The 25710-nt window shown below is 40.1% G+C and overlaps 1 protein-coding gene across 4 annotated transcripts in view; it reads left to right on the forward strand.

Annotated features, from left to right (window-relative positions):
• The first annotated feature begins 1241 nt into the window (after positions 1 to 1241).
• LOC120058450 (glycogen synthase kinase-3 beta-like) overlaps positions 1242 to 25710 on the forward strand; it is a 79225-nt gene continuing 54756 nt past the window's right edge. For all 4 annotated transcript variants that reach the window (XR_005478009.1, XM_039007113.1, XM_039007114.1 and 1 more), the window contains exon 1: positions 1242 to 2078. Coding sequence is in view for 3 of the 4 variants with exons in the window: in XM_039007113.1 (XP_038863041.1) it covers positions 1991 to 2078 (88 nt within the window). In the remaining variant the exon portion in view is untranslated. The remainder of the gene's footprint in view (positions 2079 to 25710) is intronic.

The raw sequence follows: 25710 nt of genomic DNA on the forward strand, positions 1-25710 counted from the left end.
CCATGTCTCAATTGTCTCAAGGCTTAAAAATTCTACTTTAACCTGTCTCCTCCCCTTCATCTACACTGATTTAAGTGGATTTAACAAGTGACATCAATAAGGGATCATAGCTTTCACCTGGATTCACCTGGTCAGTCTATGTCATGGAAAGAGCAGGTGTTCCAAATGTTTTGTACACTCAGTGTATACTGTATACTGAACAAACATATAAACGCACATGCAACAATTTCAACGATATTACTGAGTTACAGTGCACATAAGGAAATCAGTTAATTGAAATAAATGCCCTCTGTCTGTAATAAAGCCCTTTTGTGGGCAAAAAATCATTCTGATTGGCTTGGCCTGGTTCCCACGTGGATGGGCCTATGCCCCCCCATGGCTGCACAACTGCCCAGTCATTAGGACCTATTTTATTTCAACTGACTGATTTCCTTATATGAACGCTAACTCAGTAAAATCTTAGAAATTGTTGCATGTTGCGTTTATATTTTTCTTCAGTAATATTTAGGCTACAATTTGAGAGTGTGTGATAAAGGGGTTGGAGATATGTTCATTTCGACATTACAAAGAATAAAAAAATACAAACATGGCAACACTGCCATCTTGCACTGAGCCTTGTTGTTGGAAAACAACATAAATGTACGACTTTCGGCTGTCCCAGATGCACCTCCCCCAACTTCACTCCTCGACTTTCGTCTGCAGTCGGTTGCTTCAGCCTTACCACTCAAACAAGCCCATTGATTCTGTTCATTTGACTGTCACGGGTCGCCAGTAAAAAGTGGCATTAATTGCGCGCCTAATGCTATTGGGTAGATTACCGGTTGCAGCTTTTCAGCCATTGGTGCAAGTACCATTTCTCTCAGTTGGATTGGCTGAGACTGCTATCAATCTTTCTGACTACCCCCCCCCCGGTTAACGCCCATTGCCCCAGTCGCAATAACGCACGGACACGAGCTTCCGAACACCAGGGGCGGTGTCAAGCAAACTATGCCATGTGTTCTACAAGAACAGCGTCCTTATTGGTCTACAGTACGGGGCTCTCGGCCCATCGCCAAGAGATACGCTTCAGATTGGTTGAATTGGCTACCCCCCCCCAGATACCATTGCGCGTGCACTTTTCTCCGATTCTCTACACTGGTTTATTGGCGTAACCCCGTCTCTACGCGCATCTGCCCATAGAACCAAGCCTCACCATTTACGCAAATAGCGTTACAAAGGTTCGTAGTGAATAAGACAGCGAGCCCAAAACCGATTGGGAAGGAATAAAAGATAATGCCAGAATCGTCGGGTCTGACTGGAACTGTCCTTTCCAGAGGAACGAAGTGCACAAGACTAGATAGCCAACTGGAATAACCGGATTTGGACGTCGCCGTGTGTGGAGTTGGGACGAGTTTGCAGGGCCGTGGAAATCGTTAATGTAAAAATTGGGCAACTGGCAGATTTTTCCGTTTGAATAGTCGGTAGGGTAGAAGAGCGAGGGAGCCGGCATGGCGGACGGATCGTTGAGTCTCCATCGGAATATGAAGAGGATCTGCATGGTCCTGGATCTATAGGAATATACAGCAACCATTCCCCATTAACGCATTATCTGATTGTTTCTTCACTTGTGTAATTTTGTGCTCAACTGTGACCAAATTAAGGAAATCAAACCAGCAGTGGGTTCATTTGGGGGCCACAGGGCCAGATTCATGACTATTTAGTCGAAGACGTGTCTCCAAGGCCTATTATCAACTGAAGGAAAACGAGGAACCAAAGGAAGAAAGGATGCTTTGAACGACTATTGTGGGACGAGAAAGGGTAGAGTGATAGGTCAAAATAACGACTGTGAAGGCTCGTGGAGAGGAGTTGATAAAAAAAATCATATTGTAAATAATCTAACATTCAGATTAAGGAACTGTCATTCTTTGAATGCAAAGGTTTAGAAAGAAATCTACCAAGGCACCAAAGTTACAGTCACGTAGCATACAGTATTTGATTCGAGGATTGGATCATGTCGGGGCGGCCCAGAACCACCTCCTTCGCGGAGAGCTGCAAACCAGTGCCGCAGCCCTCGGCTTTTGGCTCTATGAAAGTCAGCAGTAAGTCTACACTTTTTTATAATCAAACTAAGTTGCCTCAATTACCTGCCCTGCGAATGAAACCAATTAAACTAGTTTTGTCCTTGTTAAGCATGTTGACTCGACGCCAGGTCTGATAGCACAGGCAGGCTTGTCATTCTGTGCCACTGGCTGAGATTCTCAGGCGTAGTGTCACCCTGGCTTCTGCGGGAGGGACCGCTGTGACGTCCGACTCTAGGCTGGTCAGCGGACAGAGGTAGAGGGCCGCGCCGGGGGAGAGAGGGGCAGGGCTGGCAGCCACCCAAACCAGCATCGTGGCGAGTGGCACGATCTGATTTGCCTTATAATTTGCAGATTCTTCTAGGTGTCCATTCCATTAGATCACAACATGTATTTCAACCGATTACTGATCTCTAGTCGAATGGAGCGCCTGGTTTAGGGTCATGACTAGGCATCACACTATTATAATATTATTACATGGGGATAATTTGTATATATTACTTATTTGTAATTTTGCTTGCTTTGCGAGTAGTTTTCTCAGATAGTATTCATTTATTACCAGCCAGATGCAGCAACTGACATGATCGGTCTATTACACAACTGTCAATAAGAAGGTGCGCCCATGCAGAATTTGTGGCTGCGGCGGCGAGGGGATGGGGATTTGATCTTTCAGGATAAAGGGTCGGGTTTCTCGTTTGTGTAAACTGGGTTGTCGTGGAATTTGGGGTGCGTTCAGTTGGCATGAACGTTTGCTACATTGCGGAACGTTTGTACTGAATGACACGTTTTCCTTAAACATTTTGAACAGACTTTGAGATACGTTTGTTCTGTTGGGTGGGTGTGCCAGGGTGTGGCTTGAAGCAATGAGTGACGTATTTAAAAGGCAGCGGTGCATTTTGAACACACAACCCCTCCCTGTTTTTCAACTGATCGTTCAGTACAGCAACCTTTCCGTTCAACTGAATGTTCTAAAATGTAAAAACGAGCACCAGCACACAAGCCAGATCGCCTACTCCACTGTCAAGACATCTATGTGCCACAACTAGAAGCACAAGCATCTCACTACACCTGCAATAACATCTGCTAAACACCTGTATGTGACCAATAACATTTGATTTGATTTGACAATATATCAGACTGAAGTTGCTACAGTATTGCCATCCTCAAGGCGCTCCTGGACCAGGATATATGCTCCTGACAACTTTAATGGTGTTTTAAACTGTTGTGAAAATAAAATAATAACGCCTATGCTTCTGATGCCTCAGCCTATAGTATATAAATAGCCTGTAATTGTATTTAGCCTATTCCTATTACACATAGACAGTGGTGCAACTTTGGTTTTAGAAGTAGGGGTGAACATACATTTTCTTTTGTATGTATATTTTTTAAATCCAGCCGGATAAACACATGCCAAGAGCGTGCATGTCACGTTCCTGACCTGTTTTCTGTTATTTTGTATGTGTTAGTCGGTCAGGGCGTGAGTTTGGGTGGGCAGTCTATGTTATGTGTTTCGTGTTGGTTAATGGGTGACCTGATATGGTTCTCAATTAGAGGCAGGTGGTTTTCATTTCCTCTGATTGAGAGCCATATTAAGGTAGGTGTTTTCACATTGTTTGTTGTGGGTGGTTGTTTCCTGTATCTGTGTTTGTTGCACCATACGGGACTGTATCGTTCGTTCGTTTGTTTGTAGTCAGTACTGGTTCGTTCGTTCTTCGTTACGTGTAAGTTCGTAGTCCAGGTCTGTCTACTTCGTTTGTTGTTTTGTATTGTTGTTCAAGAGTTTTTTCCGTCTTCGTCTGTTCCTTGTAATAAATAATATGTATAACTCCAACGCTGCATTTTGGTCTAATCCTTGCTACTCCTCTTCGGATGAAGAGAAGGAGGAAGCCCGTTACAGTGCAAAGCTGTCATCAAGACAAAGGGTGGCTACTTTGAAAAATCTCAAATATAAAATATATTTTGATTTGTTTAACACTTTTTTGGTTACTACATGATTCCATATGTGTTATTTCATAGTTTTGATGTCTTCACTATTATTCTACAATGTAGAAAACAGTAAAAAATAAAGAAAAACCCTTGTCCTATCTTTTGACTGGTACTGTATATAAAACAAATAAATATCCAATACAAAAATGTAATAATGGTCAACGTTCAGAATCTAATCCATAAATACAAAAATATTGGTGGTATTTATATTGTCTATATGCAATCATTATAATAAAATAGTACAATAGAACATTTTATGTTTCCTCCCTTAACTTGTAACAAGCTGTGACTTATTATGAGGCAAAATCTATCACAACAGACCTTTCCCCCCCAAAATATACACATTTTATCTTTGTTTGATTGTTTTGTAAAATGTGTAGACATTTTCATTGTGAATTTTGGGAAGGACTCGCTAAGTAATCTATGTTTGTGGTAAACGATTAGAAAGTGTTCTTCACTTTCTATCTCTCCTGACCCACAGTTATGACATAGTCTGTCTTCTCTAGCCAGCCATGTTTTTCGATGGCATTTCAATTGCCAGACTATAATCGCCATGCAATAGCCAGGCTCTCACACCTCTCTCTCATAATTTGTTTGGGTCTAATTGTTTTGCTGTCCTGGGGCTCTGTGGGGTCTGATTGTGTTCGTGAACAGAACCCAAGGACCAGTCTGCTTAGGGGACACTTATCCAGGTTCGTCTCTCTGTAGGTGATGGCTTTGTTATGGAAAGTTTGGTTTAACAGCACTTTTCTGGATTTTGATAATTAGTGGGTATCGGCCTAATTCTGCTCTGCATGCATTATTTGGTGTTTTACGTTGTACACAGAGGATATTTTTGCAGAATTCTGCATGCAGAGTCACATTTTGTGAATTCTTGGTTGGTGAGCGGACCCCAGACCTCACAACCATACATTTACATTTAAGTCATTTAGCAGACGCTCTTATCCAGAGCGACTTACAAATTGGTGCATTCACCTTATGACATCCAGTGGAACAGCCACTTTACAATAGTGCATCTAAATCTTTTAAGGGGGGGGGGTCAGAAGGATTGCTTTATCCTATCCTAGGTATTCCTTAAAGAGGTGGGGTTTCAGGTGTCTCCGGAAGGTGGTGATTGACTCCGCTGTCCTGGCGTCGTGAGGGAGTTTGTTCCACCATTGGGGTGCCAGAGCAGCGAACAGTTTTGACTGGGCTGAGCGGGAACTGTACTTCCTCAGTGGTAGGGAGGCGAGCAGGCCAGAGGTGGATGAACGCAGTGCCCTTGTTTGGGTGTAGGGCCTGATCAGAGCCTGAAGGTACTGAGGTGCCGTTCCCCTCACAGCTCCGTAGGCAAGCACCATGGTCTTGTAGCGGATGCGAGCTTCAACTGGAAGCCAGTGGAGAGAGCGGAGGAGCGGGGTGACGTGAGAGAACTTGGGAAGGTTGAACACCAGACGGGCTGCGGCGTTCTGGATGAGTTGTAGGGGTTTAATGGCACAGGCAGGGAGCCCAGCCAACAGCGAGTTGCAGTAATCCAGACGGGAGATGACAAGTGCCTGGATTAGGACCTGCGCCGCTTCCTGTGTGAGGCAGGGTCGTACTCTGCGGATGTTGTAGAGCATGAACCTACAGGAACGGGCCACCGCCTTGATGTTAGTTGAGAACGACAGGGTGTTGTCCAGGATCACGCCAAGGTTCTTAGCGCTCTGGGAGGAGGACACAATGGAGTTGTCAACCGTGATGGCGAGATCATGGAACGGGCAGTCCTTCCCCGGGAGGAAGAGCAGCTCCGTCTTGCCGAGGTTCAGCTTGAGGTGGTGATCCGTCATCCACACTGATATGTCTGCCAGACATGCAGAGATGCGATTCGCCACCTGGTCATCAGAAGGGGGAAAGGAGAAGATTAATTGTGTGTCGTCTGCATAGCAATGATAGGAGAGACCATGTGAGGTTATGACAGAGCCAAGTGACTTGGTGTATAGCGAGAATAGGAGAGGGCCTAGAACAGAGCCCTGGGGGACACCAGTGGTGAGAGCACGTGGTGAGGAGACAGATTCTCGCCACGCCACCTGGTAGGAGCGACCTGTCAGGTAGGACGCAATCCAAGCGTGGGCCGCGCCGGAGATGCCCAACTCGGAGAGGGTGGAGAGGAGGATCTGATGGTTCACAGTATCGAAGGCAGCCGATAGGTCTAGAAGGATGAGAGCAGAGGAGAGAGAGTTAGCTTTAGCAGTGCGGAGCGCCTCCGTGATACAGAGAAGAGCAGTCTCAGTTGAATGACTAGTCTTGAAACCTGACTGATTTGGATCAAGAAGGTCATTCTGAGAGATATAGCAGGAGAGCTGGCCAAGGACGGCACGTTCAAGAGTTTTGGAGAGAAAAGAAAGAAGGGATACTGGTCTGTAGTTGTTGACATCGGAGGGATCGAGTGTAGGTTTTTTCAGAAGGGGTGCAACTCTCGCTCTCTTGAAGACGGAAGGGACGTAGCCAGCGGTCAAGGATGAGTTGATGAGCGAGGTGAGGTAAGGGAGAAGGTCTCCGGAAATGGTCTGGAGAAGAGAGGAGGGGATAGGGTCAAGCGGGCAGGTTGTTGGGCGGCCGGCCGTCACAAGACGCGAGATTTCATCTGGAGAGAGAGGGGAGAAAGAGGTCAGAGCACAGGGTAGGGCAGTGTGAGCAGAACCAGCGGTGTCGTTTGACTTAGCAAACGAGGATCGGATGTCGTCGACCTTCTTTTCAAAATGGTTGACGAAGTCATCTGCAGAGAGGGAGGAGGGGGGGGGAGGGGGAGGAGGATTCAGGAGGGAGGAGAAGGTGGCAGAGCTTCCTAGGGTTAGAGGCAGATGCTTGGAATTTAGAGTGGTAGAAAGTGGCTTTAGCAGCAGAGACAGAAGAGGAAAATGTAGAGAGGAGGGAGTGAAAGGATGCCAGTTCCGCAGGGAGGCGAGTTTTCCTCCATTTCTGCTCGGCTGCCCGGAGCCCTGTTCTGTGAGCTCGCAATGAGTCGTCGAGCCACGGAGCGGGAGGGGAGGACCGAGCCGGCCTGGAGGATAGGGGACATAGAGAGTCAAAGGATGCAGAAAGGGAGGAGAGGAGGGTTGAGGAGGCAGAATCAGGAGATAGGTTGGAGAAGGTTTGAGCAGAGGGAAGAGATGATAGGATGGAAGAGGAGAGAGTAGCGGGGGAGAGAGAGCGAAGGTTGGGACGGCGCGATACCATCCGAGTAGGGGCAGTGTGGGAAGTGTTGGATGAGAGCGAGAGGGAAAAGGATACAAGGTAGTGGTCGGAGACTTGGAGGGGAGTTGCAATGAGGTTAGTGGAAGAACAGCATCTAGTAAAGATGAGGTCAAGCGTATTGCCTGCCTTGTGAGTAGGGGGGGAAGGTGAGAGGGTGAGGTCAAAAGAGGAGAGGAGTGGAAAGAAGGAGGCAGAGAGGAATGAGTCAAAGGTAGATGTGGGGAGGTTAAAGTCACCCAGAACTGTGAGAGGTGAGCCGTCCTCAGGAAAGGAGCTTATCAAGGCATCAAGCTCATTGATGAACTCTCCGAGGGAACCTGGAGGGCGATAAATGATAAGGATGTTAAGCTTGAAAGGGCTGGTAACTGTGACAGCATGGAATTCAAAGGAGGCGATAGACAGATGGGTAAGGGGAGAAAGAGAGAATGACCACTTGGGAGAGATGAGGATCCCGGTGCCACCACCCCGCTGACCAGGAGCTCTCGGGGTGTGCGAGAACACGTGGGCAGACGAAGAGAGAGCAGTAGGAGTAGCAGTGTTATCTGTGGTGATCCATGTTTCCGTCAGTGCCAAGAAGTCGAGGGACTGGAGGGAAGCATGGGCTGACATGAACTCTGCCTTGTTGGCCGCAGATCGGCAGTTCCAGAGGCTACCGGAGACCTGGAACTCCACGTGGGTCGTGCGCGCTGGGACCACCAGGTTAGGGTGGCCGCGCGGTGCGGCCACGCGGTGTGAAGCGTTTGTATGGTCTGTGCAGAGAGGAGAGAACAGGGATAGACAGACACATAGTTGACAGGCTACAGAAGAGGCTACGCTAATGCAAAGGAGATTGGAATGACAAGTGGACTACAAGTCTCGAATGTTCAGAAAGTTAAGCTTACGTTGCAAAAATCTTATTGACTAAAATGGTTAAAATGATACAGTACTGCTGAAGTAGTCTGGCTAGCAGTGGCTGCGTTGTTGACTTTGTTTGAAAGTGTAGCTGGCTAGGTAACCTCGATAGCTGGCTAGGTAACCTCGGTAACTGGCCAGATAATTAGTTTATACTACACAATTGTCTTAGATACAAGGACAGCAAAGACAACTATGTAGCTAGCTAACACTAGCTAGCTAACACTGCACTAATCAAATCGTTCCGTTGTAATGTAATAGTTTCTACAGTGCTGCTATTCGGTAGAAGTTGGCTAGCTAGCAGTGTTAGCAGTGTTAGCAGTGTTGACTAGCAGTATTGACTAGGTAGGAGAACGGCAGCGCGGCGGACGAAAATAGCTGGCTAGCTAACCGAAAATTACTCTAGACTCCACAGTTATCTTAGATACAAGGACAGCAAAGACAACTATGTAGCTAGCTAACACTACACTAATCAAGTCGTTCCGTTGTTCCGTTGAATGTAATAGATTCTACAGTGCTGCTATTCGGTGGCTAGCTGGCTAGCTAGCAGTGTTGATTACGTTACGTTACGTTAAAAGGACGAAACTAGCTGGCTAGCTAACCTAGAAAATCGCTCTAAACTACACAATTATCTTTGATACAAAGACGGCTATGTAGCTAGCTAAGATCAAACAAATCAAACCGTTGTACTGTAATGAAATGAAGTGAAATGTGATACTACCTGTGGAGCGAAGCGGAATGCGACCGGGTTGTTGAATGTACAGACAAGGGCAATGGGTTCTATAACTGATTAAAGTATTTTTAGCCAGATCCTAATTGTGTACATAGATTTTATAATGTCGTATGTTTTTACCCAAACACCATTTTCCATCAATTTGTATAGCAGACCCTCATGCCAAATTGAGTCGAAGGCTTTTTTGAAATCTACAAAGCATGAGAAGACTTTGCCTTTGTTTTGGTTTGTTTGGTTGTCAATTAGGGTGTGCAGGGTGAATACATGGTCTTTCGTACGGTAATTTGGTAAAAAGCCAATTTTACATTTGCTCAGTACATTGTTTTCACTGAGGAAATGTACGAGTCTTCTGTCAATGATAATGCAGAGGATTTTCCCAAGGTGGCTGTTGACGAATATCCCACGGTAGTTATTGGGGTCAAATTTGTCTCCACTTTTGGGGATTTGGGTGATCAGTCCTTGGTTCCAAATATTGGGGAAGATGCCAGAGCTAAGGATGATGTTAAAGAGTTTAAGTATATCCAATTAGAATTTATGGTCTGTGTATTTTATAATTTAATTTAGGATGACATCAACACCACAGGCCTTTTTGGGTTGGAGGGTTTTGTATTTTGTCCTGTAGTTCATTCAATGTAATTGGAGAATCCAGTGGGTTCTGGTAGTTTTTAATAGTTGATTCTAAGATTTGTATTTGATCATGTATGTTTTTTTTGCTGTTTGTTCTTTGTTATAGAAACAAAACGATTGGAGAAGTGGTTTATCCATACATCTTCGTTTTGGAAAGATAACTCTTCGTGTTGTTTGTTTATGTAACAGTATAGCTTCCGTCCCTCTCCTCGCCCCAACCTGGGCTCGAACCAGGGACCCTCTGCACACATCAACCACAGTCACTCACGAAGCATCGTTACCCATCGCACCACAAAAGCCGCGGCCCTTGCAGAGCAAGGGGAACCACTACTTCAAGGTCTCAAAGCGAGTGACGTCACCGATTGAAACGCTATTAGCGCGCACCACCGCTAACTAGCTAGCCATTTCACATCGGTTACATTTAGTGTGTTTCAATTTTCCCAGAAGTGGTTTGATTCTATTGATTCTTCAATGACATTGAGCTGATTTCTGACTTGCTGTTCCTTCTTTTTCCATAGTGTATTTCTATATTGATTTAGTGATTCACCATAGTGAATGCTCAGGTTTTCTGGGTCTCTATGTTTTTGGTTGGATAGAAATTGAGAAACCTTTCTTAGGTTTTTGCATTCTTCATCAAACCATATGTCATTGTTGTTAATTTTCTGAGGTTTTCTGCTTGAAATTTTTAGATTTGATAGGGAAGCTGAGAGGTCAAATAAACTGTTTAGGTTTTCTACTGCCAAGTTTCCACCTTCACTATTACAGTGAAACGTTTTGTCCACGTTTTGTCTAAAAGGGATTTAATTTGTTGTTGCCTAATTGTTTTTGGTAGATTTCCACACTACTTTCCTTTCATCTATAGCATTTCTTAATATTACTCAGTTCCTTTGGCTTTGATGCCTCATGTTTGAGTATTGCTCTGTTCTAGTAGACTGTGATTTTGCTGTGATCTGATAAGGGTGTCAGTGGGCTGACTGTGAACGCTCTGAGAGTGGTCAGTGATGAAGTAGTCTACAGTACTACTGCCAAGAGATGAGCTATAGGTGTACGACCCTAGGAGTTCCCTTGATGCCTACCATTGACAATGTACATACCCGGCGTGCAACAGAGCATTTCCTTTTGAATTTCTAGCCAAATGTAAAATGTTCCTGTTTTGATTAATTTAATAGATTAGTTAGGTCTGCTCTATACCAAATTAGCATACCCCCTGAGTCCCTTCCCTGTTTCACACCTGGTAGTTTGGTGGGTGGGACTCCAGGTCTCTGTAATCTAGAGGGCAACCAGTGAGTCCGTCTCCTCTATACCATGTTTCTTGTAGGATGACAATGTCTGTATTTTTGATTTCTTTGGTGAAGTCCAGGTTCCTTCTCTCTCGCTCTCTGTCTCTCGCTCGCACGCATGCACGCACACACACACACACACACACACACACACACACACACACACACACACACACACACACACACACACACACACACACACACACACACACACACACACACACACACACACACACACACACTAGTTTTGTTTTGGGGAGAGGCAGCTGGCCAAGAACAATCTTGTTTAGCATTTCAAAGCTCCCACTCTGTCTTTTTTTTCTCTATTTCCCTCGCTCTCAATGGAGATGGGAACAAAATTAACAAATTGAACATGATGTTAAATTTAAATTGCCGCTTTACGATTGAAAAAAAGATAAGAGCGAGCTGAACAAATTGAAGAACAAACAGAAAGAAACAGAGAGACAGACTGAGCGTCAGAGAGAGACAGAGTGAGAGAGAGAGAGAGAGAGAGAGAGATGTCAGATATTGGGTCCAAGTTATTACTGTAATGTAATGTGGTAGTTATTACCTTATCTGCACGAACCCTAGTTTCCATAATGAATCAGCAATATACAAATTGGCTTAATTATATATTTACTAACCAACTAATCACAGAAATACATCACAAACAAACAGTAGATATTGGTTACTAACAATGACAGAAAAGTCTCTAGTGGGCTAAGCCGATATGACAAAAGGACAAAAGGAAAGGGGTGAGGACTGAGAAAGAGCGGGAAAAACAACATGGATTCACCTACACACAGTCTATAATTGTGTTCATTGAAATGCTAATACTTTGCACATGAACGGCCGCTCATTCTGAAAGAAATTGGAATGTACATATTTACACCTGGATGTCGTTGTTGTCACTCTGTTGAAAACACTCAATCATCCAGTAATGTTCATCAGAGTCTCTGGTTAACTTTCCCAGAAGTCACAATATCTTTCGTGGTTGTAGGTGGTTAGAATGAATACTTCAGAGTACCATTCGGAAATGTTTTCATAGAATAGATGCTGCGGCGGTTCTGTATTCTCGTTCTAGGTTTACGTAATTTCTAGCTGCAGACTAGTAATTTGTGTCATCTAGAATTGTCTCCTTCTGTAGTGATCGATAGTCTCAGAGTTGAACCATTTCCAGCCGTGTAGCAAAACTACAGCTGTATGGTCTAATGGTCTATAGAATTGTAGCCATTCCAACGTGGTGACTCTGTCCTGGCGTTCTCTGACTTCGTAACCATGCGAGATGTCCGGTTTACCGTGGGTCTCTTTGGCATGAAATGTACATTTCGTCACGGGTGGTTTTATACACTTCAGAGAAAAGGCTGGTCCATGATGCCAAATGTGATGTCTGGGCTCACAGGGGTGTGTCTACTGACTAGTTAATCTTTATATGAAAATCCATACTCTCATTTAGAAGGTTCACATCACATTACATCTTTTCACAAATAGTTTCATGTTTAATCACATATGTTTCACAATATTTAGATGTGTACCTGACAGCTGGGAAATATACACTTTAAGAGATACAGTTATGTGTGTTTCATGTCCTTCATGAGATCACCAAATGAAACACACTTGTCATAACTCTCCCTTAAGTGGTCATGGACCAATACTACATTCAAAAAAATATAAATATTGTTTAGTTCTCCTATTTTGGGGATAGGAGTTTTGAACAAAATAAGTACTTTGTTCTGGTAGACTCTCTCAATACTGCATGGCAGTTTCTACCAGGTATTTATTAGAGGTCGGCCGATGAATTAGGGCCGATTTCAAGTTTTCATAACAATCGGTATTCAGCATTTTTGGATGCCAATTATGGCCGATTACATTGCATTCCATGAGGAAACTGCGTGTTACGCGAGTGCAGCAAGGAGCTAAGGTAAGTTGCTAGCTAGCATTAAACTTATCTTATTAAAAAACAATCAATCTTAACATAATCACTAGTTAACTACACATGGTTGATGATATTACTAGGTTAACTAGCTTGTCCTGCGTTGCATATAATCAATGCGGTGCCTGTTAATTTATCTTAAAATCACAGCTTACTTCGCCTTAAGGGTGATGATTTAACAAAAGCACAATCGTTGCACGAATGTACCTAACTATAAACATCAATGCCTTTCTTAAAATCAATACACAGAAGTATATATTTTTAAACCTGCATATTTAGTTAAAAAAAAATTCATGTTAGCAGGCAATATTAACTAGGGAAATGGTGTCACTTCTCTTGTGTTCATTGCACGCAGAGTTAGAGTATATGCAACAGTTTGGGCCGCCTGCCTCGTTCCGAACTAATTTGCCAGAATTTTACATAATTATGACATAACATTGAAGGTTGTGCAATGTAACAGCAATATTTCGACTTATGGATGCCACCCGTTCGATAAAATACGGAACGGTAACGTATTTCACTGAAAGAATAAACGTTTTGTTTTAAAAATAAAAAATGATGGGTGCTAGGCATGGGTGTCTGAGCTGTGTGCTAGTTGTTTAAACAGACAGCTCTGTGCATTCAACATGCATTCAACACTACCTCTCACAAGTAGTGATGAAATCATTCTCTCGTCTACTTTGAGCCAGGAGAGATTGACATGCATATTATTAATGTTGGTGTGTAATGAGGAGCAACCAGACACTTGACGTATTTATGAAATTGCCTATTCCAGTTACTAATAAGCCTGCGCCCATTAAGAAAATGACTGTTAAAACTGTTAACGGTGCTACACATTAGGGATTAATATTTTCCTGAAAATCTACCAATAATTCGTATTTATCTAGAGATTCCCTGGGAATACCGTAAAAATCACAAGTGCCATTTTAAAGCATTTAAAATCAAGATATAGTCACTATGCCAGGGTTCTCCCAAAAGAAGAATATCGCTGCGCCACGTTGCCGGCTTGGTTGGCCATTATGTAGAGATTTCAAGGCAAGTGAAACTGATATTTAGTAATGATGGAGTAACTTTGATTGCCAATGACAGTGTTGTGAATTGCGAAACAGGCCGTTCATAAATTATGAGCATTATCATGTTAATTCAGTGCATTTCAGCAGTAGGCCTAGGCTATCTCGACACAGAGCGTGCTCATTACACGCTGAGCGCACCCCGAGTAGGCTATAGCATTGTCGAATCAGACCAACTCTGTAACGGCAGTCAAACAAAAGTAAAATGACCTAAGTTGCTAAGTTTCAAATCAAATCAAATGTTATTTGTCACATACACATGATTAGCAGATGTTAATGCGAGTGTAGCGAAATGCTTGTGCTTCTAGTTCCGACCATGCAGTAATATCTAACAAGTATTCTAACAATTTCACAACAACTACCTTTTACACACAAGTGTAAAGGAATGAATAATAATATGTACATATAAATATATGGATGAGCAATGGCCGAACGGCATAGGCAAGATGCAGTAGATGGTATAGAGTACAGAATATACATATGAGATGAGTAATGTAGGGTATGTAAACATTATATAAAGTGGCATTGTTTAAAGTGACTAGTGATACATTTATTACATCCAATTTTGAATTATTAAAGTGGCTAGAGATTTGAGTCAGTATCTTGGCAGAAGCCACTCAATGTTAGTGATGGCTGTTTAACAGTCTGATGGCCTTGAGATAGAAGCTGTTTTTCAGTCTCTCAGTCCCAGCTTTGATGCACCTGTACTGACCATGCTTTTTGGATGATAGCGGGGTGAACAGGCAGTGGCTCGGGTGTTTGTTGTCCTTGATGATCTTTTTGGCCTTCCTGTGACATCAGGTGGTGGAGGTGTCCTGGAGGGCAGGTAGTTTGCCCCCGGTGATGCGTTGTGCAGACCTCACTACCCTCTGGAGAGCCTTACGGTTGTGGGCGGAGCAGTTGCCGTACCAGGTGGTGATACAGCCCGACAGGATGCTCTCGATTGTGCATCTGTAAAAGTTTGTGAGTGTTTTTGGTAACAAGCCACATTTCTTGAGCCTCCTGAGGTTGAAGAGGCGCTGTTGCGCCTTCTTCACCATGCTGTCTGTGTGGGTGGAGCATTTCAGTTTGTCCGTGATGTGTATGCCAAGGAACTTAAAACGTTCCACCTTGTGGATAGGGGCGTGCTATCGATGTGGATAGGGGCGTGCTCCCTCTGCTGTTTCCTGAAGTCCACGATCATCTCCTTTGTTTTGTTGACGTTGAGTGTGAGGTTATTTTCCTGACACCACACTCCGAGGGCCCTCACCTCCTCCCTGTAGGCCGTCTCGTCATTGTTAGTAATCAAGCCTACCACTGTAGTGTCGTCTGCAAACCTGATGATTGAGTTGGAGGCGTGCATGGCCACACAGTCATGGGTGAACAGGGAGTACAGGAGAGGGCTGAGAACACACCCTTGTGGGGCCCCAGTGTTGAGGATCAGCGGGGTGGAGATGTTGTTTCCTACCCTCACCACCTGGGGGCGTCCCGTCAGGAAGTCCAGGCCCCAGTTGCACAGGGCGGGGTCGAGACCCAGGGTCTTGAGCTTAATGACCAGTTTGGAGGGTACTATTGTGTTAAATGTTGAGCTGTAGTCAGTGAACAGCATTCTTACATAGGTATTCCTCTTGTCCAGATGGGTTAGGGCAGTGTGCAGTGTGATTGCGATTGCGTCGTCTGTGGAACTATTGGGGCGGTAAGCAAATTGTAGTGGGTCTAGGGTGTCCGGTAGGGTGGAGGTGATATGATCCTTGACTAGTCTCTCAAAGCACTTCATGATGACGGAAGTGAGTGCTACGGGGCTCAGTTACCTTAGCTTTCTTGGGTACAGGAACAATGGTGGCCCTCTTGAAGCATGTGGGAACAGCAGACTGGGATAGGGATTGATTGAATATGTCCGTAAACACACCAGCCAGCTGGTCTGCGCATGCTCTGAGGACGCGGCTAGGGATGCCGTATGGGCCGGCAGCCTTGCAAGGGTTAACACGTTTAAATGTTTTACTCACGTTGGCTGCGGTGAAGGAGAGCCCGCAGGTTTTGGTAGCTGGCCGTGTCGGTAGCACTGTATTGTCCTCAAAGCGAGCAAATAAGTTGTTTAGTCTGTCTGGGAGCAAGACATCCTGGTCTGCGACGGGGCTCATTTTCTTTTTGTAATCCGTGATTGACTGTAGACCCTGCCACATACCTCTCTTGTCTGAGCCGTTGAATTGCGACTCTACTTTGTCTCTATACTGAAGCTTAGCTTGTTTGATTGCCTTGCGGAGGGATTAGCTACACTTTTGTATTCGGTCATGTTTCCGGTCGCCTTGCCATGATCAAAAGCAGTGGTTCGCGCTAGATAACCTCCAACGAATGACAGAATATCTGCTATTTGACAAAATCTAGTTGACGATTATACAGATAGCAGATCAGCTCATGAATAGCGGGGAGATGAAGATAAATTGTTTAAATATCAAGATATCTCAACGCGGACCAACTCTGTTACATTTTCCCCGTATCTACTCTCATACCGTTTGTTGATCACACATTCTTTACCGAAGCTCTCATATGGACAGCAATACGAGACAGTGCCAAAACAGGGGAAATGTTATAGCGGTATTTTGACGCATTGGCGAGACATGCTTTAAATATGCAACCTATGGATTAACAGTCAATTACCATGAGACCGGCAGTCTTTTGCATGACAATAACCTGCTGACAAAATTTCATGACAGCCACAGCCCTAGTTGAAACGACTAGCACACAGCTAGAGGTCTCTTCACAGTCCCCAAGTCCAGAATAAACTATGGGAAACGCATGATACTACATAGAGCTATGACTATGACTACTACAACTCTATTCCATATCAAGTAACTCATGCAAGCAGAAAAATCTGATTTAAAAAGCAGATAAAACTACACCTTATGGACTGTGAAGAGACACAGACACACAGGCACACATATGCATACACACACACATGCTACCACACACACTCTACACACACGTACATTGTAATATTGTTATATTGCTGTATTGTAGATATGTTGTGGTAGTGTGTAATCATGTGTTGTATTGTAGATATGTTGTGGTAGAGTAGTGTGTAATAATGTGTTGTATTGTAGATATGTTGTGGTAGAGTAGTGTGTAATAATGTGTTGTATTGTAGATATGTTGTGGTAGAGTAGTGTGTAATAATGTGTTGTATTGTAGATATGTTGTGGTAGAGTAGTGTGTAATAATGTGTTGTATTGTAGATATGTTGTGGTAGAGTAGTGTGTAATAATGTGTTGTATTGTAGATATGTTGTGGTAGAGTAGTGTGTAATAATGTGTTGTATTGTAGATATGTTGTGGTAGAGTAGTGTGTAATAATGTGTTGTATTGTAGACATGTTGTGGTAGTGTAGTGTGTAATAATGTGTTGTATTGTAGATATGTTGTGGTAGAGTAGTGTGTAATAATGTGTTGTATTGTAGATATGTTGTGGTAGAGTAGTGTGTAATAATGTGTTGTATTGTAGATATGTTGTGGTAGAGTAGTGTGTAATAATGTGTTGTATTGTAGATATGTTGTGGTAGAGTAGTGTGTAATAATGTGTTGTATTGTAGATATGTTGTGGTAGAGTAGTGTGTAATAATGTGTTGTATTGTAGATATGTTGTGGTAGAGTAGTGTGTAATAATGTGTTGTATTGTAGATATGTTGTGGTAGAGTAGTGGTGTAATAATGTGTTGTATTGTAGATATGTTGTGGTAGAGTAGTGTGTAATAATGTGTTGTATTGTAGATATGTTGTGGTAGAGTAGTGAGTAATAATGTGTTGTATTGTAGATATGTTGTGGTAGAGTAGTGTGTAATAATGTGTTGTATTGTAGATATGTTGTGGTAGAGTAGTGAGTAATAATGTGTTGTATTGTAGATATGTTGTGGTAGAGTAGTGTGTAATAATGTGTTGTATTGTAGATATGTTGTGGTAGAGTAGTGTGTAATAATGTGTTGTATTGTAGATATGTTGTGGTAGAGTAGTGTGTAATAATGTGTTGTATTGTAGATATGTTGTGGTAGAGTAGTGTGTAATAATGTGTTGTATTGTAGATATGTTGTGGTAGAGTAGTGTGTAATAATGTGTTGTATTGTAGATATGTAGTGGTAGAGTAGTGTGTAATCATGTGTTGTATTGTAGATATGTTGTGGTAGAGTAGTGTGTAATAATGTGTTGTATTGTAGATATGTTGTGGTAGAGTAGTGTGTTGTATTGTAGATATGTTGTGGTAGAGTAGTGTGTAATAATGTGTTGTATTGTAGATATGTAGTGGTAGAGTAGTGTGTAATAATGTGTTGTATTGTAGATATGTAGTGGTAGAGTAGTGTGTAATAATGTGTTGTATTGTAGATATGTTGTGGTAGAGTAGTGTGTAATAATGTGTTGTATTGTAGATATGTTGTGGTAGAGTAGTGTGTAATAATGTAGATATGTTGTGGTAGAGTAGTGTGTAATAATGTGTTGTATTGTAGATATGTTGTGGTAGAGTAGTGTGTAATAATGTGTTGTATTGTAGATATGTTGTGGTAGAGTAGTGTGTAATAATGTGTTGTATTGTAGATATGTTGTGGTAGAGTAGTGTGTAATAATGTGTTGTATTGTAGATATGTTGAGGTAGAGTAGTGTGTAATAATGTAGATATGTTGTGGTAGAGTAGTGTGTTATAATGTGTTGTATTGTAGATATGTTGTGGTAGAGTAGTGTGTAATAATGTAGATATGTTGTGGTAGAGTAGTGTGTGTAATAATGTGTTGTATTGTAGATATGTTGTGGTAGAGTAGTGTGTAATAATGTGTTGTATTGTAGATATGTTGTGGTAGAGTAGTGTGTAATAATGTGTTGTATTGTAGACATGTTGTGGTAGAGTAGTGTGTAATAATGTGTTGTATTGTAGATATGTTGTGGTAGAGTAGTGTGTAATAATGTGTTGTATTGTAGACATGTTGTGGTAGAGTAGTGTGTAATAATGTGTTGTATTGTAGATATGTTGTGGTAGAGTAGTGTGTAATAATGTGTTGTATTGTAGACATGTTGTGGTAGAGTAGTGTGTAATAATGTGTTGTATTGTAGATATGTTGTAGTAGAGTAGTGTGTAATAATGTGTTGTATTGTAGATATGTTGTGGTAGAGTAGTGTGTAATAATGTGTTGTATTGTAGATATGTAGTGGTAGAGTAGTGTGTAATCATGTGTTGTATTGTAGATATGTTGTGGTAGAGTAGTGGTGTAATAATGTGTTGTATTGTAGATATGTTGTGGTAGAGTAGTGTGTAATAATGTGTTGTATTGTAGATATGTTGTGGTAGAGTAGTGTGTAATAATGTGTTGTATTGTAGATATGTTGTGGTAGAGTAGTGTGTAATAATGTGTTGTATTGTAGATATGTTGTGGTAGAGTAGTGTGTAATAATGTGTTGTATTGTAGATATGTTGTGGTAGAGTAGTGTGTAATAATGTAGATATGTTGTGGTAGAGTAGTGTGTAATCATGTGTTGTATTGTAGATATGTTGTGGTAGAGTAGTGTGTAATAATGTGTTGTATTGTAGATATGTTGTGGTAGTGTGTAATAATGTGTTGTATTGTAGATATGTTGTGGTAGAGTAGTGTGTAATAATGTGTTGTATTGTAGATATGTTGTGGTAGAGTAGTGTGTAATAATGTGTTGTATTGTAGATATGTTGTGGTAGAGTAGTGTGTAATAATGTGTTGTATTGTAGATATGTTGTGGTAGAGTAGTGTGTAATAATGTGTTGTATTGTAGATATGTTGTGGTAGAGTAGTGTGTAATAATGTAGATATGTTGTGGTAGAGTAGTGTGTAATCATGTGTTGTATTGTAGATATGTTGTGGTAGAGTAGTGTGTAATAATGTGTTGTATTGTAGATATGTTGTGGTAGAGTAGTGTGTTATAATGTAGATATGTTGTGGTAGAGTAGTGTGTAATCATGTGTTGTATTGTAGATATGTTGTGGTAGAGTAGTGTGTAATAATGTGTTGTATTGTAGATATGTTGTGGTAGAGTAGTGTGTAATAATGTAGATATGTTGTGGTAGAGTAGTGTGTAATCATGTGTTGTATTGTAGATATGTTGTGGTAGAGTAGTGTGTAATAATGTAGATATGTTGTGGTAGAGTAGTGTGTAATAATGTAGATATGTTGTGGTAGAGTAGTGTGTAATCATGTGTTGTATTGTAGATATGTTGTGGTAGAGTAGTGTGTAATCATGTGTTGTATTGTAGATATGTTGTGGTAGAGTAGTGTGTAATAATGTGTTGTATTGTAGATATGTTGTGGTAGAGTAGTGTGTTATAATGTGTTGTATTGTAGATATGTTGTGGTAGAGTAGTGTGTAATAATGTGTTGTATTGTAGATATGTTGTGGTAGAGTAGTGTGTAATAATGTGTTGTATTGTAGATATGTTGTGGTAGAGTAGTGTGTAATAATGTAGATATGTTGTGGTAGAGTAGTGTGTAATAATGTGTTGTATTGTAGATATGTTGTGGTAGAGTAGTGTGTAATAATGTGTTGTATTGTAGATATGTAGTGGTAGAGTAGTGTGTAATCATGTGTTGTATTGTAGATATGTTGTGGTAGAGTAGTGTGTAATAATGTGTTGTATTGTAGATATGTTGTGGTAGAGTAGTGTGTAATCATGTGTTGTATTGTAGATATGTTGTGGTAGAGTAGTGTGTAATAATGTAGATATGTTGTGGTAGAGTAGTGTGTAATAATGTGTTGTATTGTAGATATGTGGTGGTAGAGTAGTGTGTAATAATGTAGATATGTTGTGGTAGAGTAGTGTGTAATAATGTGTTGTATTGTAGATATGTTGTGGTAGAGTAGTGTGTGTAATAATGTGTTGTATTGTAGATATGTTGTGGTAGAGTAGTGTGTAATAATGTGTTGTATTGTAGATATGTTGTGGTAGAGTAGTGTGTAATAATGTGTTGTATTGTAGATATGTTGTGGTAGAGTAGTGGTGTAATAATGTGTTGTATTGTAGATATGTTGTGGTAGAGTAGTGTGTAATAATGTGTTGTATTGTAGATATGTTGTGGTAGAGTAGTGTGTAATAATGTGTTGTATTGTAGATATGTTGTGGTAGAGTAGTGTGTAATAATGTGTTGTATTGTAGATATGTTGTGGTAGAGTAGTGTGTAATAATGTGTTGTATTGTAGATATGTTGTGGTAGAGTAGTGTGTAATAATGTGTTGTATTGTAGATATGTTGTGGTAGAGTAGTGTGTAATAATGTGTTGTATTGTAGATATGTTGTGGTAGAGTAGTGTGTAATCATGTGTTGTATTGTAGATATGTTGTGGTAGAGTAGTGGTGTAATAATGTGTTGTATTGTAGATATGTTGTGGTAGAGTAGTGTGTAATAATGTGTTGTATTGTAGATATGTTGTGGTAGAGTAGTGTGTAATAATGTGTTGTATTGTAGATATGTTGTGGTAGAGTAGTGTGTAATCATGTGTTGTATTGTAGATATGTTGTGGTAGAGTAGTGTGTAATAATGTAGATATGTTGTGGTAGAGTAGTGTGTAATAATGTGTTGTATTGTAGATATGTGGTGGTAGAGTAGTGTGTAATAATGTAGATATGTTGTGGTAGAGTAGTGTGTAATAATGTGTTGTATTGTAGATATGTTGTGGTAGAGTAGTGTGTTATAATGTGTTGTATTGTAGATATGTTGTGGTAGAGTAGTGTGTAATAATGTGTTGTATTGTAGATATGTAGTGGTAGAGTAGTGTGTAATAATGTGTTGTATTGTAGATATGTTGTGGTAGAGTAGTGTGTAATAATGTGTTGTATTGTAGATATGTTGTAGTAGAGTAGTGTGTAATAATGTGTTGTATTGTAGATATGTAGTGGTAGAGTAGTGTGTAATCATGTGTTGTATTGTAGATATGTTGTGGTAGAGTAGTGTGTAATCATGTGTTGTATTGTAGATATGTTGTGGTAGAGTAGTGTGTAATCATGTGTTGTATTGTAGATATGTTGTGGTAGAGTAGTGTGTAATAATGTGTTGTATTGTAGATATGTTGTAGTAGAGTAGTGTGTAATAATGTGTTGTATTGTAGATATGTAGTGGTAGAGTAGTGTGTAATCATGTGTTGTATTGTAGATATGTTGTGGTAGAGTAGTGTGTAATAATGTGTTGTATTGTAGATATGTTGTGGTAGAGTAGTGTGTAATAATGTGTTGTATTGTAGATATGTTGTGGTAGTGTGTAATCATGTGTTGTATTGTAGATATGTTGTGGTAGAGTAGTGTGTAATCATGTGTTGTATTGTAGATATGTAGTGGTAGAGTAGTGTGTAATAATGTGTTGTATTGTAGATATGTAGTGGTAGAGTAGTGTGTAATAATGTGTTGTATTGTAGATATGTTGTGGTAGAGTAGTGTGTAATAATGTAGATATGTTGTGGTAGAGTAGTGTGTAATAATGTGTTGTATTGTAGATATGTTGTGGTAGAGTAGTGTGTAATAATGTGTTGTATTGTAGATATGTAGTGGTAGAGTAGTGTGTAATCATGTGTTGTATTGTAGATATGTTGTGGTAGAGTAGTGTGTAATAATGTGTTGTATTGTAGATATGTTGTGGTAGAGTAGTGTGTAATAATGTGTTGTATTGTAGATATGTTGTGGTAGAGTAGTGTGTAATAATGTATTGTAGATATGTTGTGGTAGAGTAGTGTGTAATAATGTAGATATGTTGTGGTAGAGTGTAATAATGTGTTGTATTGTAGATATGTTGTGGTAGAGTAGTGTGTTATAATGTGTTGTATTGTAGATATGTTGTGGTAGAGTGTAATAATGTGTTGTATTGTAGATATGTTGTGGTAGAGTAGTGTGTTATAATGTGTTGTATTGTAGATATGTTGTGGTAGAGTAGTGTGTAATAATGTGTTGTATTGTAGATATGTTGTGGTAGAGTAGTGTGTGTAATAATGTGTTGTATTGTAGATATGTTGTGGTAGAGTAGTGTGTAATAATGTGTTGTATTGTAGATATGTTGTGGTAGAGTAGTGTGTAATAATGTGTTGTATTGTAGATATGTTGTGGTAGAGTAGTGTGTAATAATGTGTTGTATTGTAGATATGTTGTGGTAGAGTAGTGTGTAATAATGTGTTGTATTGTAGATATGTTGTGGTAGAGTAGTGTGTAATAATGTGTTGTATTGTAGATATGTTGTGGTAGAGTAGTGTGTAATCATGTGTTGTATTGTAGATATGTTGTGGTAGAGTAGTGTGTAATAATGTAGATATGTTGTGGTAGAGTAGTGTGTAATAATGTGTTGTATTGTAGATATGTGGTGGTAGAGTAGTGTGTAATAATGTAGATATGTTGTGGTAGAGTAGTGTGTAATAATGTGTTGTATTGTAGATATGTTGTGGTAGAGTAGTGTGTTATAATGTGTTGTATTGTAGATATGTTGTGGTAGAGTAGTGTGTTATAATGTGTTGTATTGTAGATATGTTGTGGTAGAGTAGTGTGTAATCATGTGTTGTATTGTAGATATGTTGTGGTAGAGTAGTGTGTAATAATGTATTGTAGATATGTTGTGGTAGAGTAGTGTGTAATAATGTGTTGTATTGTAGATATGTAGTGGTAGAGTAGTGTGTAATAATGTGTTGTATTGTAGATATGTTGTGGTAGAGTAGTGTGTAATAATGTGTTGTATTGTAGATATGTTGTAGTAGAGTAGTGTGTAATAATGTGTTGTATTGTAGATATGTAGTGGTAGAGTAGTGTGTAATCATGTGTTGTATTGTAGATATGTTGTGGTAGAGTAGTGTGTAATCATGTGTTGTATTGTAGATATGTTGTGGTAGAGTAGTGTGTAATCATGTGTTGTATTGTAGATATGTTGTGGTAGAGTAGTGTGTAATAATGTGTTGTATTGTAGATATGTAGTGGTAGAGTAGTGTGTAATAATGTGTTGTATTGTAGATATGTTGTGGTAGAGTAGTGTGTAATAATGTGTTGTATTGTAGATATGTTGTGGTAGAGTAGTGTGTGTAATAATGTGTTGTATTGTAGATATGTTGTGGTAGTGTGTAATAATGTGTTGTATTGTAGATATGTTGTGGTAGAGTAGTGTGTAATCATGTGTTGTATTGTAGATATGTTGTGGTAGAGTAGTGTGTAATAATGTGTTGTATTGTAGATATGTTGTGGTAGAGTAGTGTGTAATAATGTGTTGTATTGTAGATATGTTGTGGTAGAGTAGTGTGTAATAATGTGTAATAATGTAGATATGTTGTGGTAGAGTAGTGTGTAATAATGTGTTGTATTGTAGATATGTTGTGGTAGAGTAGTGTGTAATAATGTGTTGTATTGTAGATATGTTGTGGTAGAGTAGTGTGTTATAATGTAGATATGTTGTGGTAGAGTAGTGTGTAATAATGTGTTGTATTGTAGATATGTTGTGGTAGAGTAGTGTGTAATCATGTGTTGTATTGTAGATATGTTGTGGTAGAGTAGTGTGTAATAATGTGTTGTATTGTAGATATGTTGTGGTAGAGTAGTGTGTTATAATGTAGATATGTTGTGGTAGAGTAGTGTGTAATAATGTAGATATGTTGTGGTAGAGTAGTGTGTAATAATGTGTTGTATTGTAGATATGTTGTGGTAGTGTGTAATAATGTGTTGTATTGTAGATATGTTGTGGTAGAGTAGTGTGTTATAATGTGTTGTATTGTAGATATGTTGTGGTAGAGTAGTGTGTAATCATGTGTTGTATTGTAGATATGTTGTGGTAGAGTAGTGTGTAATAATGTAGATATGTTGTGGTAGAGTAGTGTGTAATAATGTGTTGTATTGTAGATATGTTGTGGTAGAGTAGTGTGTAATCATGTAGATATGTTGTGGTAGAGTAGTGTGTAATAATGTGTTGTATTGTAGATATGTTGTGGTAGAGTAGTGTGTAATCATGTGTTGTATTGTAGATATGTTGTGGTAGAGTAGTGTGTAATCATGTAGATATGTTGTGGTAGAGTAGTGTGTAATAATGTGTTGTATTGTAGATATGTTGTGGTAGAGTAGTGTGTAATCATGTGTTGTATTGTAGATATGTTGTGGTAGAGTAGTGTGTAATCATGTAGATATGTTGTGGTAGAGTAGTGTGTTATAATGTAGATATGTTGTGGTAGAGTAGTGTGTAATCATGTGTTGTATTGTAGATATGTTGTGGTAGAGTAGTGTGTAATAATGTAGATATGTTGTGGTAGAGTAGTGTGTAATAATGTGTTGTATTGTAGATATGTTGTGGTAGAGTAGTGTGTAATCATGTAGATATGTTGTGGTAGAGTAGTGTGTAATCATGTGTTGTATTGTAGATATGTTGTGGTAGAGTAGTGTGTAATAATGTGTTGTATTGTAGATATGTTGTGGTAGAGTAGTGTGTAATCATGTGTTGTATTGTAGATATGTTGTGGTAGAGTAGTGTGTAATAATGTGTTTGTATTGTAGATATTTTGTGGTAGAGTAGTGTGTAATAATGTGTTGTATTGTAGATATGTTGTGGTAGAGTAGTGTGTAATAATGTGTTGTATTGTAGATATGTTGTGGTAGAGTAGTGTGTAATAATGTAGGTATATGTGGTAGAGTAGTGTGTGTAATAATGTGTTGTATTGTAGATATGTTGTGGTAGAGTAGTGTGTAATAATGTGTTGTATTGTAGATATGTTGTGGTAGAGTAGTGTAATAATGTGTTGTATTGTCTATATGTTGTGGTAGAGTAGTTGTGTTATAATGTAGATATTTGTGGTAGAGTAGTGTGTAATCATGTGTTGTATTGTAGATATGTTGTGGTAGAGTAGTGTGTTATAATGTAGATATGTTTGTGGTAGAGTAGTTGTAATCATGTGTTGTATTGTAGATATGTTGTGGTAGAGTAGTGTGTAATCATGTA

This window comes from Salvelinus namaycush, chromosome 13 (genome assembly GCF_016432855.1).
Source record: "Salvelinus namaycush isolate Seneca chromosome 13, SaNama_1.0, whole genome shotgun sequence".
Taxonomy (NCBI): Eukaryota; Metazoa; Chordata; class Actinopteri; order Salmoniformes; family Salmonidae; genus Salvelinus; species Salvelinus namaycush.